The sequence below is a fragment of the Trachurus japonicus genome, chromosome 21 (assembly GCF_045865225.1).
Source record: "Trachurus japonicus isolate A0001 chromosome 21, Traja_1.0".
Lineage (NCBI taxonomy): Eukaryota > Metazoa > Chordata > Actinopteri > Carangiformes > Carangidae > Trachurus > Trachurus japonicus.
Genome location: NC_140927.1, coordinates 18892264 through 18919997, shown reverse-complemented (window position 1 = coordinate 18919997; position 27734 = coordinate 18892264). Strand labels below are relative to the sequence as shown.

Here is a 27734-nt window from a genome sequence, read left to right as displayed (position 1 = left end):
GCAGATGAGAAGCAGAGTGAGTGTCAGTGAGGTATGTGTGTGTACACACCCCCGATGAAGGGAGTGTACATGCAGACAGAACACCTTCAACCTCCTGTCTCCTGTCTGTTTCACCCCAGGGAAAGTACCAGCTGCTTAACAGTCATACTCTGTGATAGTCTAGTATTTATTCACCCAGGAGAGACACTTAACACAGCAGCCATGGGGAAGCAGGTAAGATCTGATTAAAACACATTTAGTGGCATTGGGCAGAAGGAGTTTAATCAGTGTCTTAAATTTTGGCAGCAGGAACCATTAGTACTTGGCAGTTCTGCCCTGCACTTTTATGTTAAGTCTGAATAATGTGTCTGAATTGAGCCTGCAAAGAATTCCTGCCAAAGTCGAAGTCTTCTTGAATCAAATTGTTAATAGATCTATTGAAATACAGATCATTAACTTCACATTATATACAATACTTTGGATGCTGAGTTCTCTTATGTGAATCTACACTCTGCTGTACAGTACAGTCAGGAAAATGCTTAACGTGCACAGGCCTGGAAGCACAGCAGTACACAACCAGGTACCTAACACTGTATTTGATGAGCAATGCAGTAAGAGTGCGATAGTTGTTTGGTGTTTTTAATGTTAATTCAGAGGGAGAGTTGTCTTAACAACGTGTTCGGTCTTGCTTGCACTTGCAACACATCTGCTGACAGCTGAATGCACTTTTGAGATATCAGCTTCCTCGTAAAACAACAGCAAATTATTTGACTGGCAAAAAATGTAACATTTCCTGAGCATGCTGGGAACAATTTGTTGTGATACTTCCAAGATTTTCGGGGATAGCTTATGATTTTCAATGAGCTGCGTTGCTCTCCTTCAAACTTTTGTTTTGGTGAGAGCAAAACCAATGTTATGTTGTTCTAAGGGAGGACAGAATGTGTAATTGTGCCAAATAACTGTGGATAGGGAGCTCTGGCGAATTCATTTTGGGTTTTCACTACTTTCCTTCATGCAAGCATCTGGTTCTGCTATTGCTCTGAAATGCCCTCATTCTCTCAGTTTCAAGAGACTGAAACCAAGGTTTTCTGTCTTGGTATCAATCTCTATTCATCGGACTAATGTTTTTCTTATATCATAATGTATTATAATATATGGCCAGGGAAGATGGTTCATTTGGATGTAGCATTATTATTAGTTCCCTGTGTGCTTCGACTCCCTGGTCATTTTTCTTTGATCTATTTAGTAAAATATTTCCCTGTTTCTCTCATCATGAAGCTCTGATTCTTCGTTCCTTGTTCCAACTGATAAACAAAAGTGTCTCCACCGGGTCAGCGGTGCCAGCTCCATCAACAGCTGTGAAATCTCGGGGCCTCGGTTGTTGTGACAGGGCGTTAGCTAACGCTGGTTCAGTGTGATTGTTAGAGCCTGTAACTACACGGAAATGGGGTGTCTTGTGTATATGTGTGGGTGTGTGCAGCAAGTGAGGAATATTCTCTCATCAGTGATACCTCTGCGGGAAAAGCAAATGTTTAATCCATTTTAAACTCTGGAGAATGCACCTCGCAGGCCAAGATTGAGGAATGTGTCCTACACTGTCTTGAAGGAATGCTCTGTTGACATGTAGATGGAGTGTAAAGTGAGGATACTTTTGTAAAGCCACACTGAGCCAGGCGGAAAACTGATCAGTCTGACTGTCTTTTAACCTCTAAGAGCATCTGCAACAACACAGCAGCAGAGACAGGCCTCTTTACGTGTACAGACTTTAAACATGGGTGGTTATCACAGACAATGCTAACTGCAGAGGTGACAGCACCGTCAGAGGCGGCTCATCCTGAACAGCGAGTGTTTTGAAAACATCCCTCAACCCCGGATGCAGCCGACCCAGATCCCAACAGCTGGGCTCCTGCCTTTGGCTCTGGCAGTCTCCTTGGACACATGAACGCAGCACACCACAACAGATGTTCAGACCTCCTCCAGCATTTCTTGGTTGTGGGAGGCTGGAGCTTAGCGGTGTAGTGTCTCGTTCTCTCTCACTGGAGGATAATGGAACAGCGTAGGTCTTAAACCTAATGTGTGACTTTTATACCTGCCTGCGTCGAATAGATAGCGGATTTGAACGCACCGGCTGCTGGAAAGAAGAAAGGAGGTTTGGTTTTTGGGTGGAGTCAGCAGATGCCAGGGTGGCTGAGTGCTTCACTGGCACCATATCTGAAGTGCTGTTGTTGATGGGAGATTCTTGATAAAGATGTGACACTAGTTTCCCTGAGTTAGATCCCTCAGAAGCTGGAAGCAATTACAGACTTTTCCAAGCAGCAAAGAATGCAGCAGGCAAGCTTTCACCGCACCCTTTCAAAAGGATACATTTTTTTTCAGGAAAAAAATAAAAAATAATAAAATAAAACCCCAAGACTTTCAGGCTATGAGAATGCAGCATGGACTCAACATAACACATGACCTTACATTCCCAGCTCTCCCTCACTGTTTCATTTCAATGAGCAAACCCCAGCCAGTACAATCATTCATTGTGTCGCTTTCAACCACAAAGTATAACTGGTTTTCATGGTGAGTGCTGTTTGAAAGTTTTTTTTGGCCTTTATTTTTATCATTCGATAAAAGAAAATGTATACACATGGTACCTTCCAGTTAACCATTCAGTGAGAGCTGATAGAAAACCACTTTACACATGTATTGGAAAGTGGTACATCACTTTAAACGTTGCCAGAGTGTCTTAATGTTATTAGAGAACGAGGCCTAGAATTGATCCGACGCCAACAAAAGTGGAGCGTGCTCAGAGGAAGAGAATCAATTCCAGGTCAATGCACACAACATTCCTATATGTTCTGCCAGCTAATCATAAAGCACTCGAAATGCATGTGGACTGTGGGTGATGTGATGTGATGTGTTCAGAAACTGTTTTGCACACAAATGACTTTTGCGATGAGAAGATACGAGGACAAAATTCTGCCTTGAGTTGCACCAAGTAGCGTCTCAAAGATCAATAGCAGCGAGCGTTGATTGGCTCGCTATACTAAGGTGTTCCAGTTGCTATTTGGATTGTCTGTGTGTTGCTTAGTTATGGGCAGCATAGCTTGGGGATGAAAGCAATTAAAATCTTGAACCTTTGCCATGCTGGGAGTTGGCTCTGCTTTCATCTTATTGTTTATTGGCAAAAAAAAAATGAGGAGTGGCTGTTTTTGGACTGTCCTAGTTGGGAAAACAATTATTGCTGCTTAGATCAGGGTTTGCCCTCGAAAAGACAATTTTGACGCCGAAGCATGCGTTAACTCAATTAGGCATCTGCACTCAGGCTCTAATTACTGTCATTTCTGAGAGCTTAATAACAAAAAGAACATGATGAAGAAATTCTGTGCTGTCCTGCGCTGCCTTGCACTTGCATGCGGCCCGTGATGTGGTGAGCGCTGTTTAGTGAGCAGCAGAATACATTTATTGTCAGGATGTATGGAGTTGTGTATTAAATGCAGCGATGCAGCACAGCCCCAGAGACTAGTCCCATCTGGTTGGGGCCTGCTTGTTTAGCCAGAAACTCATCAAAAATGTGGTCCCCAAGGTTTATGCAACCCCCCTCCACCCCCCACCCCTCTCTCTCTTTGACTCCATTTGTTACCTCTTTGTCTTATTGCTGAGAGGGTGGGGAGCCAGGGGCAAGAGCACAAGCCCAGAGAGGAAGAGGGGGGGTTGATGGACCCCGAGCATTAATGGAGAGAATATCCATGAAATGACCCAGTGGAAGTGACGCTTCCTGGGCATGTTTTACGCTTGCATGAGCATATGGCTGTCTGGGGTTGGGTGCAGGGTGGGGAGATCTAGCAACGAGGGAGGGAGCGTGGAAGGAGACTAGCCGGGATGCTACTGTATGTTTTGTTTAGTCTCTCATCCATGTGCTTCTGAAATAGAGAGCTGACACATCAGTGGGAGTTGTATCTTCTGTGCTGTGTTTTGGAGGATCACCGTGGGTAAAAGCATGTAAGTCAGGCTCACTCTGTTTCCTTTTTTGGCTGCTAGTTTCCAGTGGAAAAGTTGTGATGATGATTTGCTTTAGGGAGAAATTCTGAAGAAGTTTTCTTTTCTTTTTTCCCCCCACCATATCCAGTCTGTCCTGCCTCAGATCAAGTGTTTCTCTTATTCTTTCTTTTCTGTATAATGCAGATTTGTACAACTGAGATTACATAGAGATTCCCGGGTTCTTTGTTCAGTGCAAAAATGACTTTACAATTGCTAATAGCTGAGCACCAAGGTGAAGCATAACCTTGGAACATGAGGATGTAGCTAACAAATGTCTGCAAGTCTGGTCCCTGAGAGAAATCCTCTTTCTTTTTACCCCATCAAAGTTTATGTAACATCATATTTCACAGCCTATTTTGTTCCAACTTCTTATCTTCTGCTTCAGGAGGGCTTTTCTGGCCCCTTTCGGGTCTTTTTCCAATTAATACAGCTTGATGTGCCAACCACCACCAAGAGAAGTGCCTCAGGCTGCAAATGGCCTTATTTAGCTGGGATGAATATTCATTTGTTTTGAATAATTATTTTGACAGTGCTGTTACATGATAAGGGAATATAGTTGCAGAATAAATGCAAGATATTTTCTGGAAGTAATTTTAGCTCACACCAAGAACATCAACATCTTGATTGTCATTTATACAAATACATAAACATAAAATTGAATTCCTATTGTCAGCCTCCCAGCGTCTTGACTGGATTAAATTGTGGCTTTGGGCCTTATTTTATCAAGTTTCTGCGATGGAACAGTCATTGTCTGTATGTATGACACAGTGGATGTCAAATATTTGGATGTAAACAATGCGTCACTTTTTGTTTAGATTGCTGGAAGTTAAATTGTTATTTCGTCTATTTTCTGGAACAAAAGCCACAGAAACTTTGTGTGCATGTGTCTGTATTTGTCTTTCTCTGTGTGTGAGCTTGGATGAAGGATCAGGTTAGATTTCCAGTGGGTTAGGTGGGGACATTTGCTAAAACCACAGCCCAGACAAATTTTCTTTTGTGGAATGGCTAAAAAAGATGCTAAAGAAGGCATTTTTCCTCTTCATATTTATTGTACTTCAAGAGTTTGACTTGATCCTGGAGTAGCACTGGTCTCAAATGTCAGCACGACTCCATGGTCCATGCAAATGTCATGAGTTTTATGACATTTTGTTGTTGTGAAATGAATCTCATTGTGAAATCATTATTTCACAGAGAATTCATGGATATCTGTAGAGCAGTGTGTGGCCCTTGGGCAGCAGCGGTAACACTTTCTTGTAGATTTCTCTTTGCTGTTGTGAGCGGTGCCATGCATCCAAGGAGTGATGTTAGAATAATGTAGCATTGCCCGTCTGTGTGTTTTACATGCGAAGCTGATTTGTGCTGGGCTGTTTACAAATCCATTAGCGTGCTGCTAATGTGTGCAGAGCGAGCCAAGCAAAGGAATCACAGTGGAAGTCGTGCTTAATTTGTCCATTGTCTCTCCCTTTTACTTGTCAAGCCGAAGAGTTTAGTCGTGGTCACTGGGAGCCGTGTGACCCCCCCTCCTCCCAGGTCCCGCTTACAATGTCTTTCCACATTTCTTTTCCTTACTAAACGCGGCAGACTTTAGATTGGCATGGGATGTTGGAAGGAACTGGAGACTGACAGACAGCAGTAGGCTTGACTGAGAAACAAACAAGCTGTGAAGAGAGAGCTGAAGGTTTGCCAGTGAAAAGATTAGAGTGGCATCTGGCTCAAGTGCCAAGATTCATCGTTGCTTCTGCCACACTGTCATGGCAACGGAAGCTTTATGCTTTCCTCCCAGTCCCCCCACTGAGTGTCCAGACTGTACCAAAGAGACTTTTAAAGAGCCATGTGATTATTCTCATGACTGACCCTCACATTTACCTAGTTAGTCATGTAGGGCATAAATGACATGTCCTTGAATCCAGCTGTGTAAAATAGGACTCTTTCCATATTGGCTTTGATTACTCATTCACGTCCGTCACTTTATTTTCTTTTGAGCGTCATGCAAATGAGCGAGCTGCATAAAGGTCTATTATAAATGTGCACATAACCTCAGCTGAGCATCTCTTCAGGCCCATCCATCCTGGTGCTCCCATTTGTCATGCAGCGCACCTCTGTTCCCCAGTGGCCAATCAGAAGCCCCTCCTTGGCGGATAAAAGCCCTCCGCCCCTCGCCACCCTCGCCACCTCATCATCAGATGTGATTGACAGCCTCCCACAGGAAAGAGGAGGGAGGGGTGTAGGGGTGGGTGGGTGGGTGGGAGGGGGGGGGGGGTTATTTACCTCCTTATGTTCTCATGGGACTAAGTTAATGATCCCAGCCAACAAAATAATACAAAGAGGGAAAAGCCTGAGAAGTCGGGCGCCTGGTTGAACCATTTGGAGCAGTTTTGGCTTCCTTAAGAGAGGATTAGAGAAGAAGAAGCTGTGTGAAGAGAATTTCAGAGATAGCGGTGAGACAGACGGAGCAGCACAGCCCAGAGAGTGGGAGCTAAAGGGAGGCTTCAGAGGAAAGCTGTGTTTTGAGAAAAATCTCTTCCTGGGCTTTATTTCTATATACATCTGTCACCTGGACTATGGACTGTCTGGTTGACTGACTAACAGACTGTGAGGTAAGGGATGGTATGCTTTTCCAGGGGGCGACACGTTAAAGCTTCCTTTAAGTCTCTTTTGGAGTGTAAAGTTGAGCTTTGAGAAAGTTTTTGGGGGGCACTGAAATAAACGTGCTTTTGCAGGATTCTGCATTCTTTTATGTCTACAAGTTTGAAATTTAGTCAAATATTCCTGGATTTACAGAGAAGGGGAGATGACAATGAAAAAACAATTCAGAATTTCAGTTGCAGTTGCTTTGCAAACAAATTGATTTATTGTTTTCAGCTTAATTGTGTTGCGTTGTGTTTTCACACTGCACATCATGTACTTACTGCTGGTATAATTGAATTTTACTCTGATTCTCATGCAATTACAAAGATGTTAATGTGTTAATGTTACTTGTCAAGCCATTATCTGATCAACCTCAAAGTATAAATTATTGTCATTGTCTCTCACCTTTCTTTTCATACCTTATTGAGCCCTGCAGGTCTCCTGGCAGGGGCTCTGAGTTTCCACTAATTTAAATCAATCTGTGCCTTGTATCCTGTGGTTTTACCAAGAAACATAAACACCTGCCTCGCACGGAGATACCAGATCAAAAACACTGACTTGACGCGGCTGATAAGGTCGTCTCAGGTAGCTGAACTACAAACCTCAGCCCCCACAGATAAACAGTGCTGCATGCAGATCCAAGACCCACAGCTGTGAAAATACATCTCATTTTTACATGATCAATCAGCATCATCGTTTAAATGCCAACTGTGTCAGCCAGTCAAGGTTTGAGAACATTTTCCACGCAGCCAAAGACTGGCGAACAGATGCCAACTGTCCGAGACAACTTTCAACACTATCTAAGTCAGCTGTGGCAACCGCAGTGCATTCCTGTGTGTTTCCATTTCAGTGACTGTGTTCATGTGGAAAAAACAAGAAGAGTGCGACCATTTTGAAGACTAAGGTTGCTGTAGCATTTGATAAGAGGTAACTTGAGTTTTATCACATCAACAGTTGTGTTAACGAACGTGCCAACTGTCCATACAGACGCTGCTGTGTTGGTCAAACATAGGCTTCTCTGTGAACGTACCTCTGGGCCACTGACAAAGCATCTCTCTTGTCCTTTGTTGGGAATATTAATCATCATTGATTCCTGTGTTTGCTTATGCACTACTTCATTTGGCTCTATTGAATTTTGCCTTGAGCATGAAACACATTTCCAACTACAATAATCTAACCTACTTTTGTTGATGGGAAATGCAAAACAGTTCAGACTTGGCCTGAATATGTTTGATATTTCTTGTGATTGTCATCTTTACCAATTATGCAAATAGCAAGGGAAGAGAATGTGTTTTTAATGCACTGATTGTTTTTGTGGTGCGCAGCCCAGCTCTTTGGAAGATGTCTGTTTAGAGGATGACAAAAAAAGCTTTGTTGAAAGTAATGGGCAACACTCCATGCTCTGATAGCCCTGAGTGATAGACCAAACCAGCACACAAAGTCCTGCCCCCTCACGTACGATTGGCTAATGCAACAATTTGCAGCCCACTGTCTGGATGGGACCTGTACAGTTCTCAGCGAGAGAAGAGAGAAGGGTGGAAAGTTTCGATCCGCCTGCTGATTTTCATTGGACTTAGAGAACAGGGTTAGAGGGTCAGAAACTCACAGAGAGTGGGAGAGAGGAGTCACTTCTCTCAAAGTTCTGACCACTGCAGTGGATTAACTGTGCAGAGCCCCAAACATCAGCACTGATTGACTTTAAAAGGGTGGCTCTTTCCTCTCTTGCCTGTATATGGATGTAATCATGTGGCGGGTAAGTCAGAGGGTCATTCTTGATTCAGTCTGCATTTTTATGTTACTGTGCCTCTGTGTTTTGCTGTCAAAACAGTGAGTCATCATATATTTCCAAAGCCTCCAGGTAGCGCTCTGTGCGAGAGCTGATGTTGTTTGGCCTTGTTGTGCTCACAGAATCCTCAGTGTTTTTAGCTGTGGATAATACTGGAGGGATAAGATGACTAAGTGAGAGGGCCGAGGGGGAGTTATGTGATTAAAAAAAAAAAAAGCATCAGAGGGAGTAGGAGTAGTTATCCAGTATGAAAGCAGCCGCTCAGTGTATGCTTTGGGCTCTGACTAAAGGAATATAATATAATTTGTTAGAGCAATCACAGGAGTGGACCTTGCAGTATTATTCCTGGATGTACAGTTACAATAAGCTTCACTTTCCCTTGTTTGATCGTAAAACTTTTTTTTATTACCTTTACTCAAACTTTCTTCTGAGATCCACTGCAGCACTGGGGGAGATAAAACCCAGCCCTTCGTGTGTAACTCGACAGCAGAAAGAAAAAAAAAAAACACTATTTCATTCACTGATAAGATAAAGAAGATAAAGACATGTTCTCACCCTGCTACATCCACACATGCTCTGGCTACACTTCTGGACACAGTTTGTGACAGGACCTCGTACATTAAAGCACATAGGTGTCTTGTTTACGTGGAGGTAATGAAGAGTAAAAGTGGAACATTGCAGTTGGCTCCATGGCTCCCCTTATTAATTAGTAACTTATCTTGTTCCTGCGAGGAGGAATGTTAGACATCTTCCCACCCGAGTGCGCAGCCTTTGATCACTTCTAGATATTGAGCTGTCACCATGGCAACATAATGTGGTCTTTCATAAAGAACCATGGCATTGGTTTTGGGTGAGGTGAGATTAATCAGAGGGCAAATTTATGAGTAATAATGGCATATTATTATCACTCTTGTTGTGGTCATTTGTTTACCTGTAGAATTGAGATGAATATGGAGAAAATATATAATTAGATTAAAGTTGTTGACTGTAGATAATTTTTCAATTACAAGTGTAAAATGTCACAGTTTAATAGAGGCATTTTTCATGGATAAGAAGGATCACCTCTCTGCATGGATAAACATGTTGGCTGCAGTTCTTACACCGGCCACACGGTGTCGCGCTTTGACTGTCGCTTTTTTTTTTTCTTTATTGACAAGCAAGTAGAGTACAATCATATTAGAACGTCTCTGGTACAATATCGTTTTTAGACAAAAAATAGATATGGAACAAGGTAAAAGTCAGGCGATACGGTAATAAAAAACAAAACAAAACATTAACAATTAGAAGAGGAGAGAAACAAATTAAAAAAAAAGAAAAAGAAAAAGGGTACAGACTGTTGACTGTCGCTTCACATTAGGCGTCGTTGTTGTGTGACGTCTAACTTGTTTATCCACACGAAGAGGCGCATAGAAAACAGGCTGGAAAACTAACTAATGTTGGCTATGCGTTGAGACAAACAGCTCCTCCTCGGTAGTTTTTACACAGTCTGTGTGTGAGACAGACACTCCTAGTGTGTGTGTGTGTGGGAGAGAGAGTGGACTGCTGAACAGTAGGCGGCAGCCACATGCTTGGAAAGTCACTTTGTGTGCAGTTCCTGTGGTCGTGGAAAGGATACAGTGTTTTCCCGATGATGCCACCTGCCAAGCCGCGGAGAGGAAATGAGACTTTGGTGCAACTTCTGATGCCGACCACGATGACCTGCAGGCCTACAGCACAGACAGTGAGCGGACAGAGGAAAGAAAGGCAACAAAAAGAAAGTTGAGCTTGACCTGTAGACCTCTATTTCCAGTTCTTAGCCTGACAGTCATTAGACCCTAGACAGCAGGGCCGTTGCTAGAAATTTTGCCCCCCCTGAAAGAATACTAAAGTGCCCCCCCCCCCCCCCCCCCCCATTTTCCTTTTTTTTTCTTAGACTACGTATGTATTATCATTTTTATCATTTTTTAGCCTACTTTGTTTTGATGCTAATGCGGCATTACTATGATTATTAGTCAGGGTCTTATGCAGAATAAATCAGTCATACATACAAGATTAGACTACTGGGTTTTTTGTAGGCCCTACTGGGCGCTGGGCCCCTATAATTATCATCACCTTTCTCCCCTATAGTACAACGGCCCTGCTAGACAGTAGGCTAGCTACAGATTTTTGGCCCTGTGTGTGTGTGTCTTTATGTGGAGCTTCCTTATAAAACATGGTGTCCACTGGGGGAAGGAAAGCTCAAGCCTCGATTCCTTGCTTTCATTACAGTTTAATGTGAGTTAGCACCAGTTTGCCAAATGAGTGCACAGCAGCAGCAACAACTTCTGACACTGCCATTCTTCCCAGTGTAATCCTTTCTGACAGATAACTTACATAACTAACTACATCCACTAACCCAAATCTTTTGATTTGAAATTAACTTCCCCCTCCATAATCATTTGAATAACAACAATAATGGATGTAAGTCTGGGGCGAGGCTGCATGAGGCTAATCTCGGTAATGTGTGCAGCTGCAGATCAGGTAGATTTGTCAGTCTAATCAGCTGGCTTGTGCTGCTACAGCTGTAAATCACATTAAGGCCTGAGTGTGCTGCTGATGCTGAGCCGGCTGCTTTAGGGAGCAGCAACAGGCCACACATTGGTCACAGTTACGCTGCAAAGACAGGATTACAGATAAATATGTTAGGTGTCTGCCCCAGGAAAGAAGACAAAGAGCAATCACAGTCTTTCAGTTGCTGAATACATGGTTCAGAGCCATCATTAAGGGTGATAAAAGACCATAACCAAAAGGATTAGAAAGTGCTTGAGCAGGAAATTGTCCTCCTATCTGAGACATGTAATTGTTTCATCTCTAAATGACCCATTATTTCCTAATCAAATAAAACCCCAAATGTGAAGTTAGTGCTCAAGTTCGTCAGTTGACAAAAGGCCTCGCAGTGAAGTGCCTCACATCTGTCACACACCTGTCTGCATTCAACTCTGCATTAAATTCCTCAAACTCTTTGCCCATAGCAAACATAGCTGTTAAAGTAAATCATGGATATTCTCAGCTTTGCTCTAAATTCAAAGTTATGGTTAGTATTATTATATATCATTCCATAGCTTTTGTCATTTTCTCATCTTTATGGCCGGTGTAGCCGAGTGAAATGAATTGTTAATCTGTCTGGTCATTCATCTTAACCTTTGTAACTGAAGCTATATTCAAGAATAGTGATACTAAGAGTGCATGACTACCAGTTCTGAGGTATGTAAAATATGCAACTAATAAGAAAAAAAAAACTATGCCTTACTTTTAAACTTTAGTATTACATGGACATATGCACCACAGCTTTCTGTCTCATCAAACAGCTTCACCAAATGTCAAATCTCGCTGTAGTCTTGTCTTGTAAATACTTTTAAGTACAAAAAACAGAAGTGAGCAGAGGAGATAAAGAATAAGCTGCTGTTATATGCTATTTGGAAATCTCTCTCTTACTGTTTCCCCTTAATTGAATGAAAACATCCTCCCCGCTGATCTCATTATACCACATTTTGTCCCAGTTGGAGGGAATATAGAAGAAACCTGGGGAATGCCAGTCGCATTCCCATGAGCATCTCCCGAGCAATGTAGCTCACACCCATCGCTTTGTTTGAACTTAGCGTGCCTTTAATGTTTACAGTGTGTATCTGCCTCTCGGAGAGGACGGTCACTCTGGGGACTCCTTTGAATGACAGGAGAATTCAAATGGTGCACAGTGGGGGTGTGTCTGGAAGCGGAGGCACATGGTAGGCAGATGGCACCTCGGAGATTTCCACGTGAGGGCCGACTGGGACAGAGTTGTGTGTAGCAGATGATGTTATGTAGCCCCCTGTCTTTATTTGTAGTCTTATCTGTCTAAGTGGACGCTTTAGTGGAGGTTGAACCGTAGCGCTCATGGTGTGTACTGCACTCCATAAGCCTCTTGAGGGACAGACAACAACAAGACCGTGATGTAATTCACCCCTTGGATGCTGAGGGGGGGTTGCAGACCTCTGTCTCACGTTCCAGATGACTCCTGCTGCCTCTCAGGCTGTCTCTCATCTGTGCTTGTGTCTTCAGCCTTTTCTTTCCTTGAATCCCCCAATGGCCCAGCCAAGAGAAGTCTCATTCCCCTCCATTGTGCTGCTAGAATCAGAAGGGATGGCCACACAAGGAAACCTGAAACTGATCTTGACGCGTTGAATTTCTGAATGGCCCGGGCTGAGAGGACACTAACCTGCCTGTGAGGACATTGGCTGGGGCTCTGCACAGTTCTCAGCCTCTCCCTCTCCCTCTCTCTCTCTTGCTCTCTCTCTTGCTCTCTCTCACACTGTTGTCCGCTCTCTCTCTCTCTTCTTCCAGTATACTGGCCAGCGCTCCAGCTGTAGGTGGAGCTGGCTTTCCTGGAATTGTCGGGCAACTTTTCCTGTTGTGCTTGCTGCTACCTCTTGCTCAATCTCTTGCCTTAATGACAGCTCTGCTGCAGGATTACTGGGGCTGCGAAGACTGACTCGTGCCGTCCGGATGCCCTGCTCTCCACGAGCATGCAGGGGTTTACGGCCTGTGCATTTGTTGTCATAAATATATTTTCATGATTCAGGTCAGAAGTTTTCCTTCAGCAGAAATGTCTCGGCTGTGCAAAGTGGGGCGAAATCCATCGGTGGGTAAAGTAAACCGTGTATGAATGGGAGAGCTTTCAGGAGTGCGTAACATACTCGGGGCTGTTTCGCTGCTCGCGGTGGCTCTTTGTGGGACAGTGTTATTTTACAAGCTTTTTGTAATGTTGAGGATATGTTATATCACAGGTGATGACATCAGAGGGTATCGTCTTTGCATTGTGTTTGTCATACAAAGCTATTTTTTTCACTTTGTGCTCAGGACAGCCTGAGTGAACTTTCCCTGAGACTTGTGCAAATGCAGGAGCCACTGTGTTTTAGCTCTGCTAGGAGTGATGTGATGCTGCCTCGTGTTTTTGAGTAACATCTTGTTACAGAAAATTACAACATGCTGAACAAGTTATTCCGTTTGATTTCAGGCTGCTTAAACACACAAGTCAAGACTTATTCTTCATCATTCACCACAGACTTACAGTACAGTAGTTACAGTGGTTAAAATTCAACTGAAATGTTAAAGAGTTAATTAATAATAAAATACCAAAAGCTTGATTTTCAACATGTTTTGTCCAAGAGTGAGGGTACTGAACAGTTAGGAGGTTGTCTTTGATCCTCTATAATAACTTCTAGACACTTGCATTCTCCACTTTGTGTTTAAAGAACCAAATAGCAGAAGCACAAAGGCCCACAGATGCATCACAGTCACTGGAGACAAGTGCAACAATCGCCTCTTGTTTTCTACTGTACAGTGGGATAGCTGGGTGCCTGTGAGGATTTGAATAGAATGGAAAGAACAAACCCAGGTCTGTAGCTCCGAGGTAATTGCTGTATCCTCACAACTTCAAAAGGCTACTTGTGTCCGACTGTCCTGATAATGAGCTTTTGCCTTCTTCACACATAATGAGTGGAGGTAGAGAGTTCACATCGAGAGACGCTGTGAGCACAGTGTGTCCACTCGCAGCTGGGGTGTCTGACTGGCCGGGAACAAAGGCTTAGTGTCTGTGATAGTGTGGAGCCCCAGCCATCAGCAAGCAGGCCAATAGACTTCTGCTTGGCTGAGCTGTCAGTCCTCGCTGGCCTGCTGGCCTGCGGGCTACAGTATAGAGAGGAACACATGGGGACAGGCTAGACTATTCCTGTGCCAAATTAAAATGAGCTGCCGCTGCATTCTTGAAGTTGTAAGTTCAGCTAAATCGGCTATACACGCTCACTTCTGATGTATGCATTATATGCAAACACGTGTTTTTTTTGTTGTTGTTGTTGCTTTGTTGTCGGTTTTTTTTTAGCATTCTCCTGCCTGTTCGTTTTTATTTCTCCAATTTGCTTCATTTCCATAATCAGATATGTGTAACAAGTATTTACATAACATTTATATTCATATTTCACATTTGGTTTGCAATGGAAATCCAATGACTCAAGATAGAGATGAATAATTTTGATTTTGTTTTTATTTTCCAAAGCAGTTGATAACACAGACAGAATATGCATGATGTCTGTTTTATTTATGTTTTCTCACGGAAGCCTCTTATCTCAACCTGGACATCAGGGCTGGAATAACAATAACTTTCATGAGTGAAGTGATGACTTTTGTGAAGCTGAAACAAATGTAAAATTTGATTATTAGTATATTAGTTTGCAGATTCATACTCTGTGTATGGATTGTTAATCAGGAAATCACTTCAGCTCTTCTGGTCGGGATGCAAGGCCAACGTTTCGAGTGTTTTCACTGTTTTCTCATTCATTTTTTTTTTTTTATAATTTTCACAGATAGCTGATCAGCTTCCCTGGATTTCGCAGACGTCCCCTCTTTGTTTTGCCTGAAAATGGAAACACTGGAGTCTGAGCTGACCTGCCCAATCTGTCTGGAGCTCTTTGAGGACCCGCTGCTCTTGCCCTGCGCTCACAGCCTTTGTTTCAACTGTGCTCATCGCATCCTGGTCTCCCACTGCACCCCCAGCGAGCCAATTCAGTCCATCAGTGCCTTTCAGTGCCCGACCTGTCGCTATGTCATCACCCTCAACCAGAGGGGCCTAGAGGGACTCAAACGCAACGTCACATTGCAGAACATCATCGACCGCTATCAGAAAGCTTCACTGAGCGGACCCAACTCCCCCAACGAGACCCGCCGCGAGCGAGCCGTCCCCAACAGCAAAGCCATGACATCTCCCGGCGAGCGGGTGCAGTGTCAGTTCTGCGAGCAGGACCCTCCCCAGGATGCCGTGAAGACCTGCGTCACCTGCGAGGTGTCATACTGCGACGAATGTCTGAAGGCCACCCACCCCAACAAGAAGCCCTTCACGGGCCACAGACTAATCGAACCCTTGCTGGACTCCCATCTGCGAGGGCTAATGTGTCTGGAGCACGAGGACGAGAAGGTCAACATGTACTGTGTGACAGATGAGCAGTTGATCTGTGCGTTGTGTAAGCTGGTTGGCCGACACCGAGACCACCAAGTGGCAGCCCTCAGTGACCGATATGACAAACTCAAGGTAAGAAATGATGTGTAGTTTGAGGAATGCTCTGGGATCTTTGACTCACCGTTCTTGCCATATTTACCCTCAGATACATTTGCACAGTACCTATTTTCTGCTCATACAGAATCACAGCATGACAGACTCACACCTGCAAGCAAAAGTGTTGAATTCCCATTTTATAAAAGATGTAAGTGCTTGTAAGCTGCTGGATCTTAATATTGCACAGGCTAGTGCAGACACCAAGGTAAACAAAAACTCTATGTGTTCGGTTTCGACTGTGATTCGCAATATATATTTTCGTAATGCTTTTCATTGTAGAACTGTGGTACTGAATCTGATTTATAAGAAATATTTGATGTAATTACATGGAAGTGAAAAGCAAATAATGCAAACTTGAAACATAGAACAACTTTGTACTGAATAATATCAGAGAAAATTAGCTTCATCTCTCTCAAACGCTCTTTACTGTTGCAATTCAAATGTGAAGCATGGCTTGAATTTGAGCAAATCTAAAATATTATGAACACAACAAAATGACTTCCTCACTAACTCAGTTGGATTTTACATCAGTGTTTGTGTCTGGTGATGTTGTATATTTTTCCTATTGTCAAAGAAATTTCCCATGAAAAGGCCAAAACCGGTAGTTAACCTAACAAATCTATGTAGCTTGAGCCTGATATAGCTGATTCCTCTGTGTTCCATAGACTTCCATTGTTGTGTGAAACCCACATAAATGAGTCACGCCATTGCACTGGGTGACATGTTCCTTCATTACAATGAAAATGGAGAGTGTAGTTTATTTTCAGTCAATCCCACATAAACCGTCTTTCTACCATAAATACTCATTAGCATGCCAAACCCGTGACTGAAAATAGTCCCCAAACAAATGCACGATATACTCCCGTTTTAAGTTGCATTTACCCACAGCACAGTGTCCAGCTGTTTTAACATGCTGTTTCCCTCTTTTAATACAGGAAACAAGATAATTATGACTTGTTAAAGATGTGTGTTGTCAATAGAAATTAATAGGCTTCAATTATGGTCTATTCACAAGATCACGTTGACCATAATATAAATAATGAATATTTTCCCCACCTTATTCTTTGAGACCAACTTTATCATAAGAAATGCCTTTGCATTAAATATACATTGCATGAATAGAACACACAGTCAAGTGAGCTGGAAACTCTCTCTTTCTCTGTACCAGTCTGAAATGTAATGACACCCCAATGCAAGAGACTGCTTTCACAGTTTTAGGTTAAGTGAAGCTGTTCACTTTCAGCAGATGGGCTGACATCAATAAGACATGAGAAGATGCTGTTTGCTAGAGCATATAAAGGTGGCTCGGCGGCATTCCTTCCATTACAGAGTAGAATGAGCTTCTCGTATAAGAGAATCTGACTTATTAGGTTAGTGTTTTGCCAACACACTCAGTCTGTACTGTGGCTGCTGCAGCCTCATGGGATCATTTTATATAGCCACTAACTAAGGCAATCATGCGGTGAAGCTTTACTTTCAAGCCTGAAAACATGAAATAGCAATTTAGCTGTACACAAGCAAGTAAAGGCGAAGTATGAAAATATCTGCTGTTTTAATTTGGGAGCAAGTCTTCAACTCAGCTGGATTGAGCTTTTCAAGTGAAAGTTTATCCGTAGAACTGTGCACGGCATAGACTGCATGAAATAAGAATAAAAAAACGATGGTCCTCCTTTTTCTTCACAACCACTCACAGCATGACTCACAGCGGGAATGTTTACTGTATCACAAGTAACACTCCAAAACCCCCCTTTTGTGCCTGTTCCTCTGTTTCACAATGCTTGGTCAAGGTGGGACTGGGATTTTTTTTCTTTCTTTTTTTTCCTATTTTTTTTGCTGAGATAGTTCAGTGGACCGGTCTTAACATGTCTGCTTTGTCTGACCATGCTGTCATTGTGCAGAAATCTTCTGGCCGCTTTCTCTGTGTGGGGCGTGATCATTCACACCAGGAGGCAGACCAGGTGATCAGCATCATTTCTTTTAATTACACATTCAGGGACAGATATAAATGCTATGGAACAACCTCAACCTGATTGCTACTTTCTTTTTTAAAGGGGTCATACCACATTTAGTTCCATAGAAAAACTGAATTAGTGAAATACATCCGGCACTTAATGCAACAAAGTAATAGGAGATGAAAATGTAGCCTTGGTGGTTACCAAGGTGACAGCTGCAATATTCCGCTTTGTGTCGCCATTGTTTGATGTAGCACTTAATGTACAGTCCCTTTTTAATAAGCACATTCTCCCAGTGGTAAAAGGCAGTTTGAGATGACTAGAGTCCTTTTATCTTATCTTCTGATAGACTTTCAAGCTGTGATCTTCTTCCTCTGCTCTATAATATCCTCAGCTGCTTGATATAATCTTTATAGAGGGATATTATACTACTAATTCCTGCTTTGATTTTGTTTTTGTGTCTCGTTGACCACATATTACATTATTGTTCGATAGCTGCATTGTTAGAGGCCTCGAGTGACAGAGGAAACCGCACCGTTCCCATCTTGGAGAGAAATTGTTTTTCTCTCATGGGCAGGACCCAGGTGGCACGCAGCTGAGCTTGTTCATAGTTGTTGGTTTCTCCAAACATATGTTTACAGCCACAGTTCCTCACATCTCTCTCAAAAACCTCTCACAAAGGGATACTGTGGCAGTGTAAAGGCGCGAGTGTGTGTCTGTGTGTGTCTGTGCATGTATAATGCAATCATTTCTTCACTCTGGTTTGTGGCGTTATATGACATGACCCCTGGTCTGGTCTTCTATCTGTTATTATCTATCCATCATCCATTATTTATATTATTTAAATGTATTCCCACTTGGGGTCAGAGGAGTCACTGTAGCACATCCCATCATGCACTGGGCAAAAGGGAGAAATCTTTTGTGCCCATTGAGTGTTCGGGAGAAGAAAAACCAGGTCACCATGACTCGCAAGTGTGGTTGCCCTGTTTATACATCTAAGCACAAAACATATATATTGATGTTGAATAAAAATCAGCATGTACAGCAATATCCAGTATATTTAAGTTGTATTATGTATGAAAAACACTATATGGAGGTTATTCAGGCACAGCTGAGTCTTTTGTAGCTCATATACAGTACAATGCAATATGTATACAAAACTCTTGTATTTAAAATGTTAATGAGAAAAGATCTCAAACAGACTTCTCTGTGTGCATGTATAAAAAAGCAATTGGGCCTTTAATGCACAGTTTGTTGACGTTATAGTTACCGGATACTGCTGTAACGCAGCAGAATAGGACTGCTGGTCCGTCTACACTGTGATGTGTTTGTGAAATTCACTGAAAGCTTAAACGCTCATGTGTCTCAGGACCTGTGGTGTTCACAGGATAAAGCGACAACCACTCACAATGGATACAATTTCAAATGTTGACACAGGATAAAACTCCCAGGTCCTGACAGTGACCTGTCAGGACTGTGGGAGGAAGGAAGAGAGACTGGCCAAAGCAAAGGTATGGGACCAGAAGCATTCGCATACAAAAGGAAGCAGCTATTCTTTCCTCTCATCAGCTTTAAATGATTTTAGGAAAGAGACTTCCATTAGGGAGAGCTGTCCAAACACATGAGGAGTATTAAAGTTGCAGGAGAAGCCAGATTTTTAGGCGCTCTGAGAAAACCACTGTAGCAGAATGAGAGAGGTGAACACACTCTGTCTCTCACGCTCTTTTGTCTTTAACATTTGTCTCTCCCGCTCTCTGTTGTCTCTCCTTTTGTTCATTTGATACTCATCATCAAACAACAGAAAAACAATGAGACTTTGATGTGCATACCTTTGTCCACATTCAACCTCAGTTTTATCACCGTTGTGTTTCATGTGTCCATTGTGGAAGTTTTTGAACCTGCCTCACCTTTACCTGCAGCTCAGGATCTGAGATGGCTTTCATCGCCTTCTCCTCCGTATAAATAATGAATATTTTTGAGAGCAGTAAAATAAGATCTCTGCTATTTTCAGTAGACAGTGACGCACACACCTTATAAAATCACAATGCGAAACATTGAAGCTGAAAATGGTCTTTAAAGCTTTGCAGGTCTCTCTTACCTGTTTGTTCTTTGACTATTTGCAGTTTTTCCTTTCTGAGAAAAGGAAAACAACTTGGACGATGTTCAAAATTACATTAGCTGAACTAAAAATTACATCAGTTTTATGGGATTTTTGAGATGTTTTCCTTTGAAGGGAAAAAAAGTTTTATAATGTTTGCACTTTCAACATATGGAGATGTAGTGAATCTAAAATCCCTCTCTGACATTAATCCTTTAAAGTCGCAAATCAATTCACATATATTATTTAAGACTTTCAATAATAGATTAAAATGAGTATTTTTCTGCTTTTATCTGCTGCAGTCGAGAAAATCTAGGATTCTTAAGGCAGCACAAAATACTAATAGATTTTTAATTTATTTTATGTTTTTGTCTTAGTGTTTGCATTAAAACATCTGTCAAATTACTTTCAGTGTTCTGCGTCTCTGTTTCCACTTCAGGTGCGACTAAAGTTTTATTCTAATATTCAATTATTGATTGACCCCGTAATATCATTGTGCTTTCATCTTTTATTTTGAGAGGAATAATGCTCAAAATATCAAAAGACATTTTGCACCACCGTAGTACACAGTCATCATACTGCCCAATTACAGAGAGGGATTAAGTTTGAAACATAAGCCTTTGATCTGAGTCAGTGATTAACACAGGCGGGGTTTAGTTGTCCAAATCACTGGCAGATGCTCTGCTAAGCTCCATGGCCTCAGCAGGCAGTATGATGGGATCTTTGGCACACCGGGAGGACTGGGATTGGGGATGGCGGTGGGAGAGGTGTGTGTGTTTGTGTGTATGTGTGTATGTGTGTATGTGTGTATGTGTGTGTGTGTGTGGGATGGTGCTTCACACAAACATGGCCAGTCACATCCAGCGGCAGCATTGTGTGTCCTCTGCTGTGCTCGTTACAGATATGGTCCTTATGTTCCCACTCACCTAACTCTCCTCTGAGATTTATTCAGCTGTTTACAGTTTGATGTTTTGGGCGCGCATGTGTGTGTGTGTGTGTGTGTGTGTGCATGTATGAGGGGGGGTGGTGGGGGTGAGGGGATCCATGCGTAATGAAATATTCCTTTTCAATTTTGTTTTGCAGCAAGCCCTGGATTCCAACCTCAGCAGTCTCATCAAGAGGACCAGTGAGTTGGAAAGTCTGATGGGCAAACTTATCCAAACCTGTCAACACGTGGAGGTGAGGTTGTTTATCTGTTCCCTTTCAGGTGTGTGTGTGTGTGTGTGTGTGTGTGTGTGTGTGTGTGTGCGTGAAGGAGAAGGCGGGGCAGAGAGGGGCAGGGGGGGGTCTCTTAGCTTCTGTGGCATTTCATGTGTAACAACTCATTAAATTATCAACACCATGATGAATCGCTGTATCTCAGAGTGGCTTTTCATCATGTCAACAAGATTAAGTGTTCGTTAGTCTATAGATCAAGAATGTCTGCAGTGTCTGTGCATTTTTAGTATATTCACAATTTCACATCAAGTGTGAGCCAAATATTTACACATAAAGACATAGAAAACAGATGGCTTATCAAATACACAATGGTCATGATATATGGCTCTAATGATACTAAACCATGTAACCTTAAATGGTTTTACCGCATCGCATCAAACATGCTAATTTTGCAAAGTCATTACATGTTCTCTACAGTGGCTCTAATTAAACGTGTGTGGGATAAAAAAAAAGCCCAATGTGAGATGAACTGACATGAATTAGACTCTAATGTGTTTTTCTTACCACATCAGGTTTGAATAAAATTGATTGCAATGCGAGTTACACATGCTATAATGATCTCAAACTTTGCTTTGTGCAATGGAAGGGAATTAATGAGAGTTCCTGTATTGACTGTGTGTTATCTGCTCTTACTGTGTGTCATGTCTAGGTAAATGCATCACGGCAGGAAAACAAGCTGCTTGAGGAGTGCGAGTTGCTGATTAATATCATACAGCAGCGAAGACAAATCATCGGCACCAAGATAAAGGAGGGGAAGGTACTGTTTATCACCTTTTGTGTCCTGATAACCTTTGTTTGTTTATCACCTTGCATGTCTTGATAATTGCCTCCCCGCACAGCTGACAAGTGAGCTCACAGCTCAGCGGCTGAACGCGGTGTCCTTACACAACGTCAGCTTTAACACATTTATTATACAGCGTTGTTGGGGGAAAATGCATCTACAGCCTGTTGCTCTTCAAAACAAGGGCATTGAATTTTTGATGTTATAAATAAAACACATAGATATTCCTACAGATGAGGAGCTGAATTCATGAGCGATGAAACACATGGTTGCATCATTTGAAGACAGATTTTTTTTTTTGTACCACAGTTTTTTGCATTTTAACATAATCACACATTAGCCCCAGTTTATACTTCTCATATATTAGCATCACACTTGTGTCATGGAGTTTACCAGGCTCACTGACAAGTTTTTAATTTGAGTTCTTCTAATTTGTTGTGAATGTGCTTCACAGATCTTAGTGTTTTTTCAATTTTATAACCCAGGAAGGAGCAATTAATTATTTTAAATTAAATTAAATTAAACTAAATTACAGCATGCAATTGCCTAAATTGAAGGTGACACCCTGAAAATGATGAATTACTTATTGTCTTTCCATTTTAAAATGTAAAAACGTGTTAAAGCTGCATCTAACAGTGAAAAAAATCCTCTGTATGTTTATTATTATTATAACCTTTATTTAACCAGGTTTGTCCCATTGAGATCCAAGATCTCTTTTGCAAGAGAGAACTGGCCAAGAATGGCAGCACATAAAGTTAAGGTCAAACAGTTTCAACACATGGTTACATTAAACAACCAGCACACATAAAGATGGCCAATTTACTTTAGTATTTAAGACACAGTGATGAGTTAGAGCTCCACAGTTTGTGATAAACCTCAGAGCGTCTGCCTAGTATGCAGGGGTTATTCCTCTGTTTTATAGTACCACATCCCTTGTTTCAGCTCTGGAGCAGGTCCAGCACAGTGTCATATATATATGTACATTCAATACCAATGTGCAATAAATTGTTTTAGCTTCCTTTCCGCCCTGTTAGATGCCATTAGACAGGCAGTGGCATGCTGTGCTGCGTTCAGTGTCAGTGTTAAGATCAGCCTTGCTTCCTGTGATGATCGTCTCTGGAGGGGGACGCTTTCCTTCCTCACCCCGTGCCTCATGTCAACTTGCGAGGTTGCTCTAAGCCAGTGAAGCACAGTGGGGGGATGGGAGGCTCTGGTTACTGTGACAGAGTTACGAGCGATGTTTCATAAACACACCGCGTGTGCCAGCGTAGCTTTTACAACATTGTTACACAGCCCAAAGATCAAATTGTCAAAGGTGTAAATCAGATTTTTTTTTTTCCCCCAGAAGGATTTTGCAATTTGTGGGGTAAAATCAAATCACCCATCTGGCAGGTTGGCGCCTCATACAGAAGGTCATACGTTGGTTGGTTTATTTACTGAGCTTTTCATCTATCAACATGTCCTATTTTGTGCCCAGTCTATGCGCCTGAGGAAGCTAGCCCAGCAGATAGCCAGCTGTAAACAGTGCATCGAAAGGTCCTCGTCCCTCATCTCTCAGGCCGACCAAACCCTCAAGGAGACGGACCACACTCGCTTCCTTCAGACGGCTAAAAGTATCTGTGAGAGGTGAGGCAGCATTGACAGGCCGAAGATAAACAGCCCATCGTCTATAAGAGTCTCACACATATCTTGTGTCTATTTGTTTATTACAGAGTGTCAATGGCAACGGCGTCCTCTCAAATCCTGTTACCAGAAATTAATCTGAATGACACGTTTGATAGTTTTGCCTTGGACTTCACGAGGGAGAAGAAAATGCTAGAAAGTTTGGATTATCTCACAGGTGAGTGATGGTAGAGAATCAAACACATGATATTCAATAGTTAGCAGGAAAACTACAAATGATTTATCATAACTATTTCAGATTAGTTGTATGGTTCCTTTATCCAAACAGTGCACCTGGAACCTGTCTCCTCACATTATCCTGTGATTATGGATTCATACAGGTATAAGGTTTTTGCATGGATAGCAACAGGGAGTTTATATTTCAGCCATAACTGTGCTTGTTAGCGAGTGATGAGAACCTAAAAAGCCAAACAAAGCAAGAGCGCAATTAAGATTTATTTTCTGCTGAAAGAAACAGGTTTGATTGTTTATGCTTAGCGCCTGTTGTGCAGCGTGAAGTTAACTCTGCATGGGAGCTGCAGCTATAATAGCTAGAGGAACCTCTACTGAGTTTAATTACACTTGTCAGGATTAAAAAACACAAATGGATGGTGGAGTTTACCACCACTGTTCTCCACTACAAGTTTTCATCTTTTTTTTCTTATGTTGTTGTGGGGAAACTAGCATCCACACAGCTTTCATGAATTTCTTTGAAGAAGATTTGTCTTTTGTTTTCCCCACTGTAGCGCCAAATCCACCAGTGATCCGCGAGGAATTGTGTACGGCTTCATATGACACCATCACAGTCCACTGGACATCGGATGACGAGTTCGCTGTTGTATCATATGAACTCCAGTACGCCATCTTTACCAGCCAATCCAATGTTGTCAGTAAGTCTCTGCTCTGCTGTATAATGTTTGTGGTGAAAAAACATGGATATGATGCAGGGATGTGAAACGGATTTCAACAGAATGGCTTTAAACTGTTTGCAGGCTTTAAACAATATCCAAACATAACATCGCATTGAAGCTGCAGGAGAAAAGAGCTCTGCCCTCCTGGCTTGTATGTTTAATGAGATGTTACAGAAATACACTGCATTTCTTTTTCTTTTTTCTTTTTTTTTGCAGTGTCTGTATGGAAAAGAAAATAGCAGCTTAGTCAGACTAGATTTACATCCAGATGCGCATCATAAGTTCAACATTATCTCAGGGTTGAAATGAGCAGCAGCCTGTTTGAATTGATTGCTCTAACAAGGTCACAACATGCTTGATCAAGCAATTTATTCTCATCCAGCTCAGTGCTCAAGCGCACGCGTGGATGACTGGGTAATGTGAATATATTTGATGAGTCAAAATAGAAGCTGTAGATTAAAACATTGCAAACAATTACACTGTGCTATCTTGATTCAAAGCACTGAAGGAGGCACTAAGTTTTGATAATAGCTTGGTTTTGTTCTTTGTCTGTGACACACTCTGTCTCTGTCTGGACTGCAGGTTTATGTAACTCTGCTGATAGCTGGATGATTGTACCGAACATCAAGCAGAATCACTACACAGTGCACGGGCTCCAGTGTGGCACAAAGTACATCTTCATAGTGAAGGCCATAAACCAGGCTGGAAACCGCAGCAGTGAACCAGGGAAACTCAAGACAAACAGTACATCAAATTCAGTACCTATACAGAATTTCATGTTAGTATTAATGATGAAAAAGCTGAATTACTGGACTGTTTTTTGTTGTTGTTTTTTTTTTTAAGGTCAGCCATTCAAATTAGATCCGAAGTCTGCACATCGGAAGTTGAGAGTGTCTCATGACAACCTGACAGTGGAGAGGGACGAGACATCATCCAAGAAGAGCCACAGTCAGGACCGCTTCTCCAGTCACAGCAGCTACGGCGTCACGGGAAATGTCTACATCGACAGTGGCCGCCATTACTGGGAGGCTCTGATAGGAGGAAGCACATGGTAAAAATCATTTTATCTGGATCTAAGGCTGTTACTGTGGGTCGGTTCACCTGTGTTTAGTCCAGAATCATCTATTGTTGGCTAGATTCCAGTGAGATTACACTAAATCTCTGGCATAGTTGTAGACTTTTACTCTTGTTCATTTCATCATGAATAATGTTTCATATTTACAAGCATGCTAGTATTTATGAAATCTTCCATTTGACTTTTCTTTGGTTTCCAGGTTCGCAGTGGGCATTGCCTACAAGTCGGCACCGAAACACGAGTGGATCGGCAAAAACTCGGCCTCTTGGGTACTGTCTCGCTGCAACAACTCGTGGGTGGTGCGTCACAACAGCAAGGAGATACCTATCGAGCCATCACCCCACCTGCGGCGTCTGGGCATACTGTTGGACTACGACTCTGGATCCCTGTCTTTTTACGATGCCGTCGGCTCTCAGCACTTGTATACTTATGACATCGCCTTCGCTCAGCCGGTTTGCCCCGTGTTCAATGTGTGGAACAGGTGTTTAACTATCCTCACGGGACTGCCCATCCCTGACCACTTAGAGGGGACCGACTACAACAACTGACAAAACAGGTCCTGCTGGATTTTCTTTTGTGTACTCCAAAAAAAAGAAGAAAAAGAAGAAAAAAAAAGACCAGACTGAATTAATTGCCCTGGTGTACATTCCTAATCAAGCCTATGTTGAAATTATAATTTGAATTATTTAAGAAATTATTTACAAGTATCTGTAAATGTATTTCTTTGCTTTGCACATTTATGTACATTCCTTAGCTGGATGGTGTAAAGGGTTTGCTTACGATTTTAAATTCATGGAGCTATTTTCCAATTCATATTGCACGCTTTTCCATACCTGTGTTGTTAAAGGCAAGTGACAAGCCAACTCTTTGACTCTAATGTTTTTGAAAGGCTGTATTGTAAGATAAATGTAAGGGTTTTAAGACTTTTCTTTTTTTAATTCATCTTCACTTTCCGAAGAAAAGTTGTTGTCACTATAAAATCCATTTCTAAGCCACATGCACCATAATGCAAATGTTTACTTGTCATTGTTTTGTAAGGAGGAGGCACTTAAATAGATCGGATAACAATTTCACTTAGAAATTTTAATTTGAAATCAGTCGAGTCATTTATTAGCTGCAAACGCTCGAGCACAGTTCAGCGTGAAGAGAACATTCATCTTCTCATTGTAGCCATTTCAAATGAACTCATCATCGCAGCTTCTACATTTAATTTCTCTCTGACAAGATGCAATAAAGGTGACTTCATTTGATCAACTGTGTGACTTGTCCTTCTCCTTTAAAGACTCGCTGCATGCTAAAAATAGGCCTCAGTAAGATGATAATTCATTACACTCTACTTGTTTACACTCATTTATAGTTGCTGTCTCATTAAAAGCTTGAACAAGCTCTCAACGCCACGGTGAAAAGAAAACACCACCACCGTGGAGAAAAGTGTCAGTCTTGCTTTACAAGACTCACTCTGACCCACTCTCGGAGCCAAAATACAACTTCTGACAAGATTCGCTCTGACATCTCTTTTTGTGCTGGAGTAACGTGGCTTGAATTCTGCAGCGTCTCCTTTCAGCTAAAGGAGACAGACGAGCACAAAAAGAAAAGAAAAAAAGGAAACATTGAACTCTCTGTGACCTCCCTGTGAGACACCTTGCAGACACTGAACACCACCACCTCTGTTCCATGCAAGGCCACCAGATTTTGTCGGATTTTGAAATGTGTGTATTTATGTGAATAAAAGACACCCTGGAAGCTGTTTATATGAATAATTTCCTACACATGATTTTAGATTTCACTGTAAAATTCTAAAAGATTAAAAAGATAATATTATATTAAAGCACTGAAATGAAGGTACTTTTTTTCCATTATATTGCACTAAAACAATGTTTTGTTACTGTATGTAAGTCATTAGTCAATATATAATTTGATAAAAATGGCTAAGGACAACTAAAGCATAGCACAAAATGAAATAGCATTTCTGTGTCATATTCTACAAAGAGCATGGTTAAGAAAATATGTGAGAATCATGTTTGATTTGTGAGGTGTGTCCCATAATTTCATAATTTATGAATACCAAGACAAAATAGAAAATATTTCTGTCCATCGTTTGCTTTTCCAATGTGAAAAAACACTTTCAAACACTATTTAATCCTTTCCATGATAAAATAAGACAGACATGGTGGAGTTGGCAGAGCCCTAGTGGAGATTCCGCACATGTGATGGGGAAAAGAAAAGAAAAATGCAACTGATTATTTGGAGAAAAAGAAACCAATTTGCCAGTATAATGAAAAAGAAGTGAAAATCTCAATTTGGAGTATTAAAAAAAATGCACCCCAGGGCTCCACCTGCTGGATCGGTATTTCATGTGACAGATTAATTTGCTGCTGGGCGCCACAGTCAGTCCCACCCAGGAATCCCATCTATCACATTGGACTGTTTGTCTTGTGGTGTTAGCATTATAATGATAGTGTTATGGACTTCAGCTGTCATCCAGGTGAAACCTGAGCTGAATTTATAGCAGTTCA

The 27734-nt window shown here is 41.9% G+C and overlaps 1 protein-coding gene across 12 annotated transcripts; it reads left to right on the top strand.

The window, feature by feature from the left end:
- The first annotated feature begins 58 nt into the window (after positions 1-58).
- mid1 (midline 1) lies at positions 59-26468 on the top strand. 12 transcript variants are annotated; one of them, XM_085764361.1, is made up of 11 exons: positions 59-213; positions 14776-15497; positions 17420-17479; positions 20655-20750; positions 21439-21546; positions 23048-23196; positions 23283-23410; positions 23979-24122; positions 24726-24887; positions 24987-25194; positions 25418-26468. In XM_085764361.1, exons 2-11 carry the CDS (start codon positions 14832-14834, stop codon positions 25764-25766), a joined length of 2070 nt encoding a protein of 689 aa, XP_085620487.1. In that variant the 5' UTR covers positions 59-213; positions 14776-14831; the 3' UTR covers positions 25767-26468. The 12 variants fall into 12 exon arrangements, with proteins under 12 accessions (XP_085620487.1, XP_085620493.1, XP_085620490.1 ...); XM_085764364.1 differs by lacking the exon at positions 59-213 and adding an exon at positions 6405-6602; XM_085764360.1 differs by lacking the exon at positions 59-213 and adding an exon at positions 8139-8386.
- The last annotated feature ends 1266 nt before the right edge of the window (positions 26469-27734 follow it).

Bases quoted from the DNA above. Each gene is read 5' to 3' on its own strand.
- mid1 (XM_085764361.1), top strand. From the start codon at position 14,832: ATGGAAACACTGGAGTCTGAGCTGACCTGCCCAATCTGTCTGGAGCTC. The intron at 20,751-21,438 runs GTGAGGTTGTTT...TGTCATGTCTAG, and splicing joins AAACCTGTCAACACGTGGAG to GTAAATGCATCACGGCAGGA. The intron at 24,888-24,986 runs GTACATCAAATT...TTTTTTTTTAAG, and splicing joins AGGGAAACTCAAGACAAACA to GTCAGCCATTCAAATTAGAT.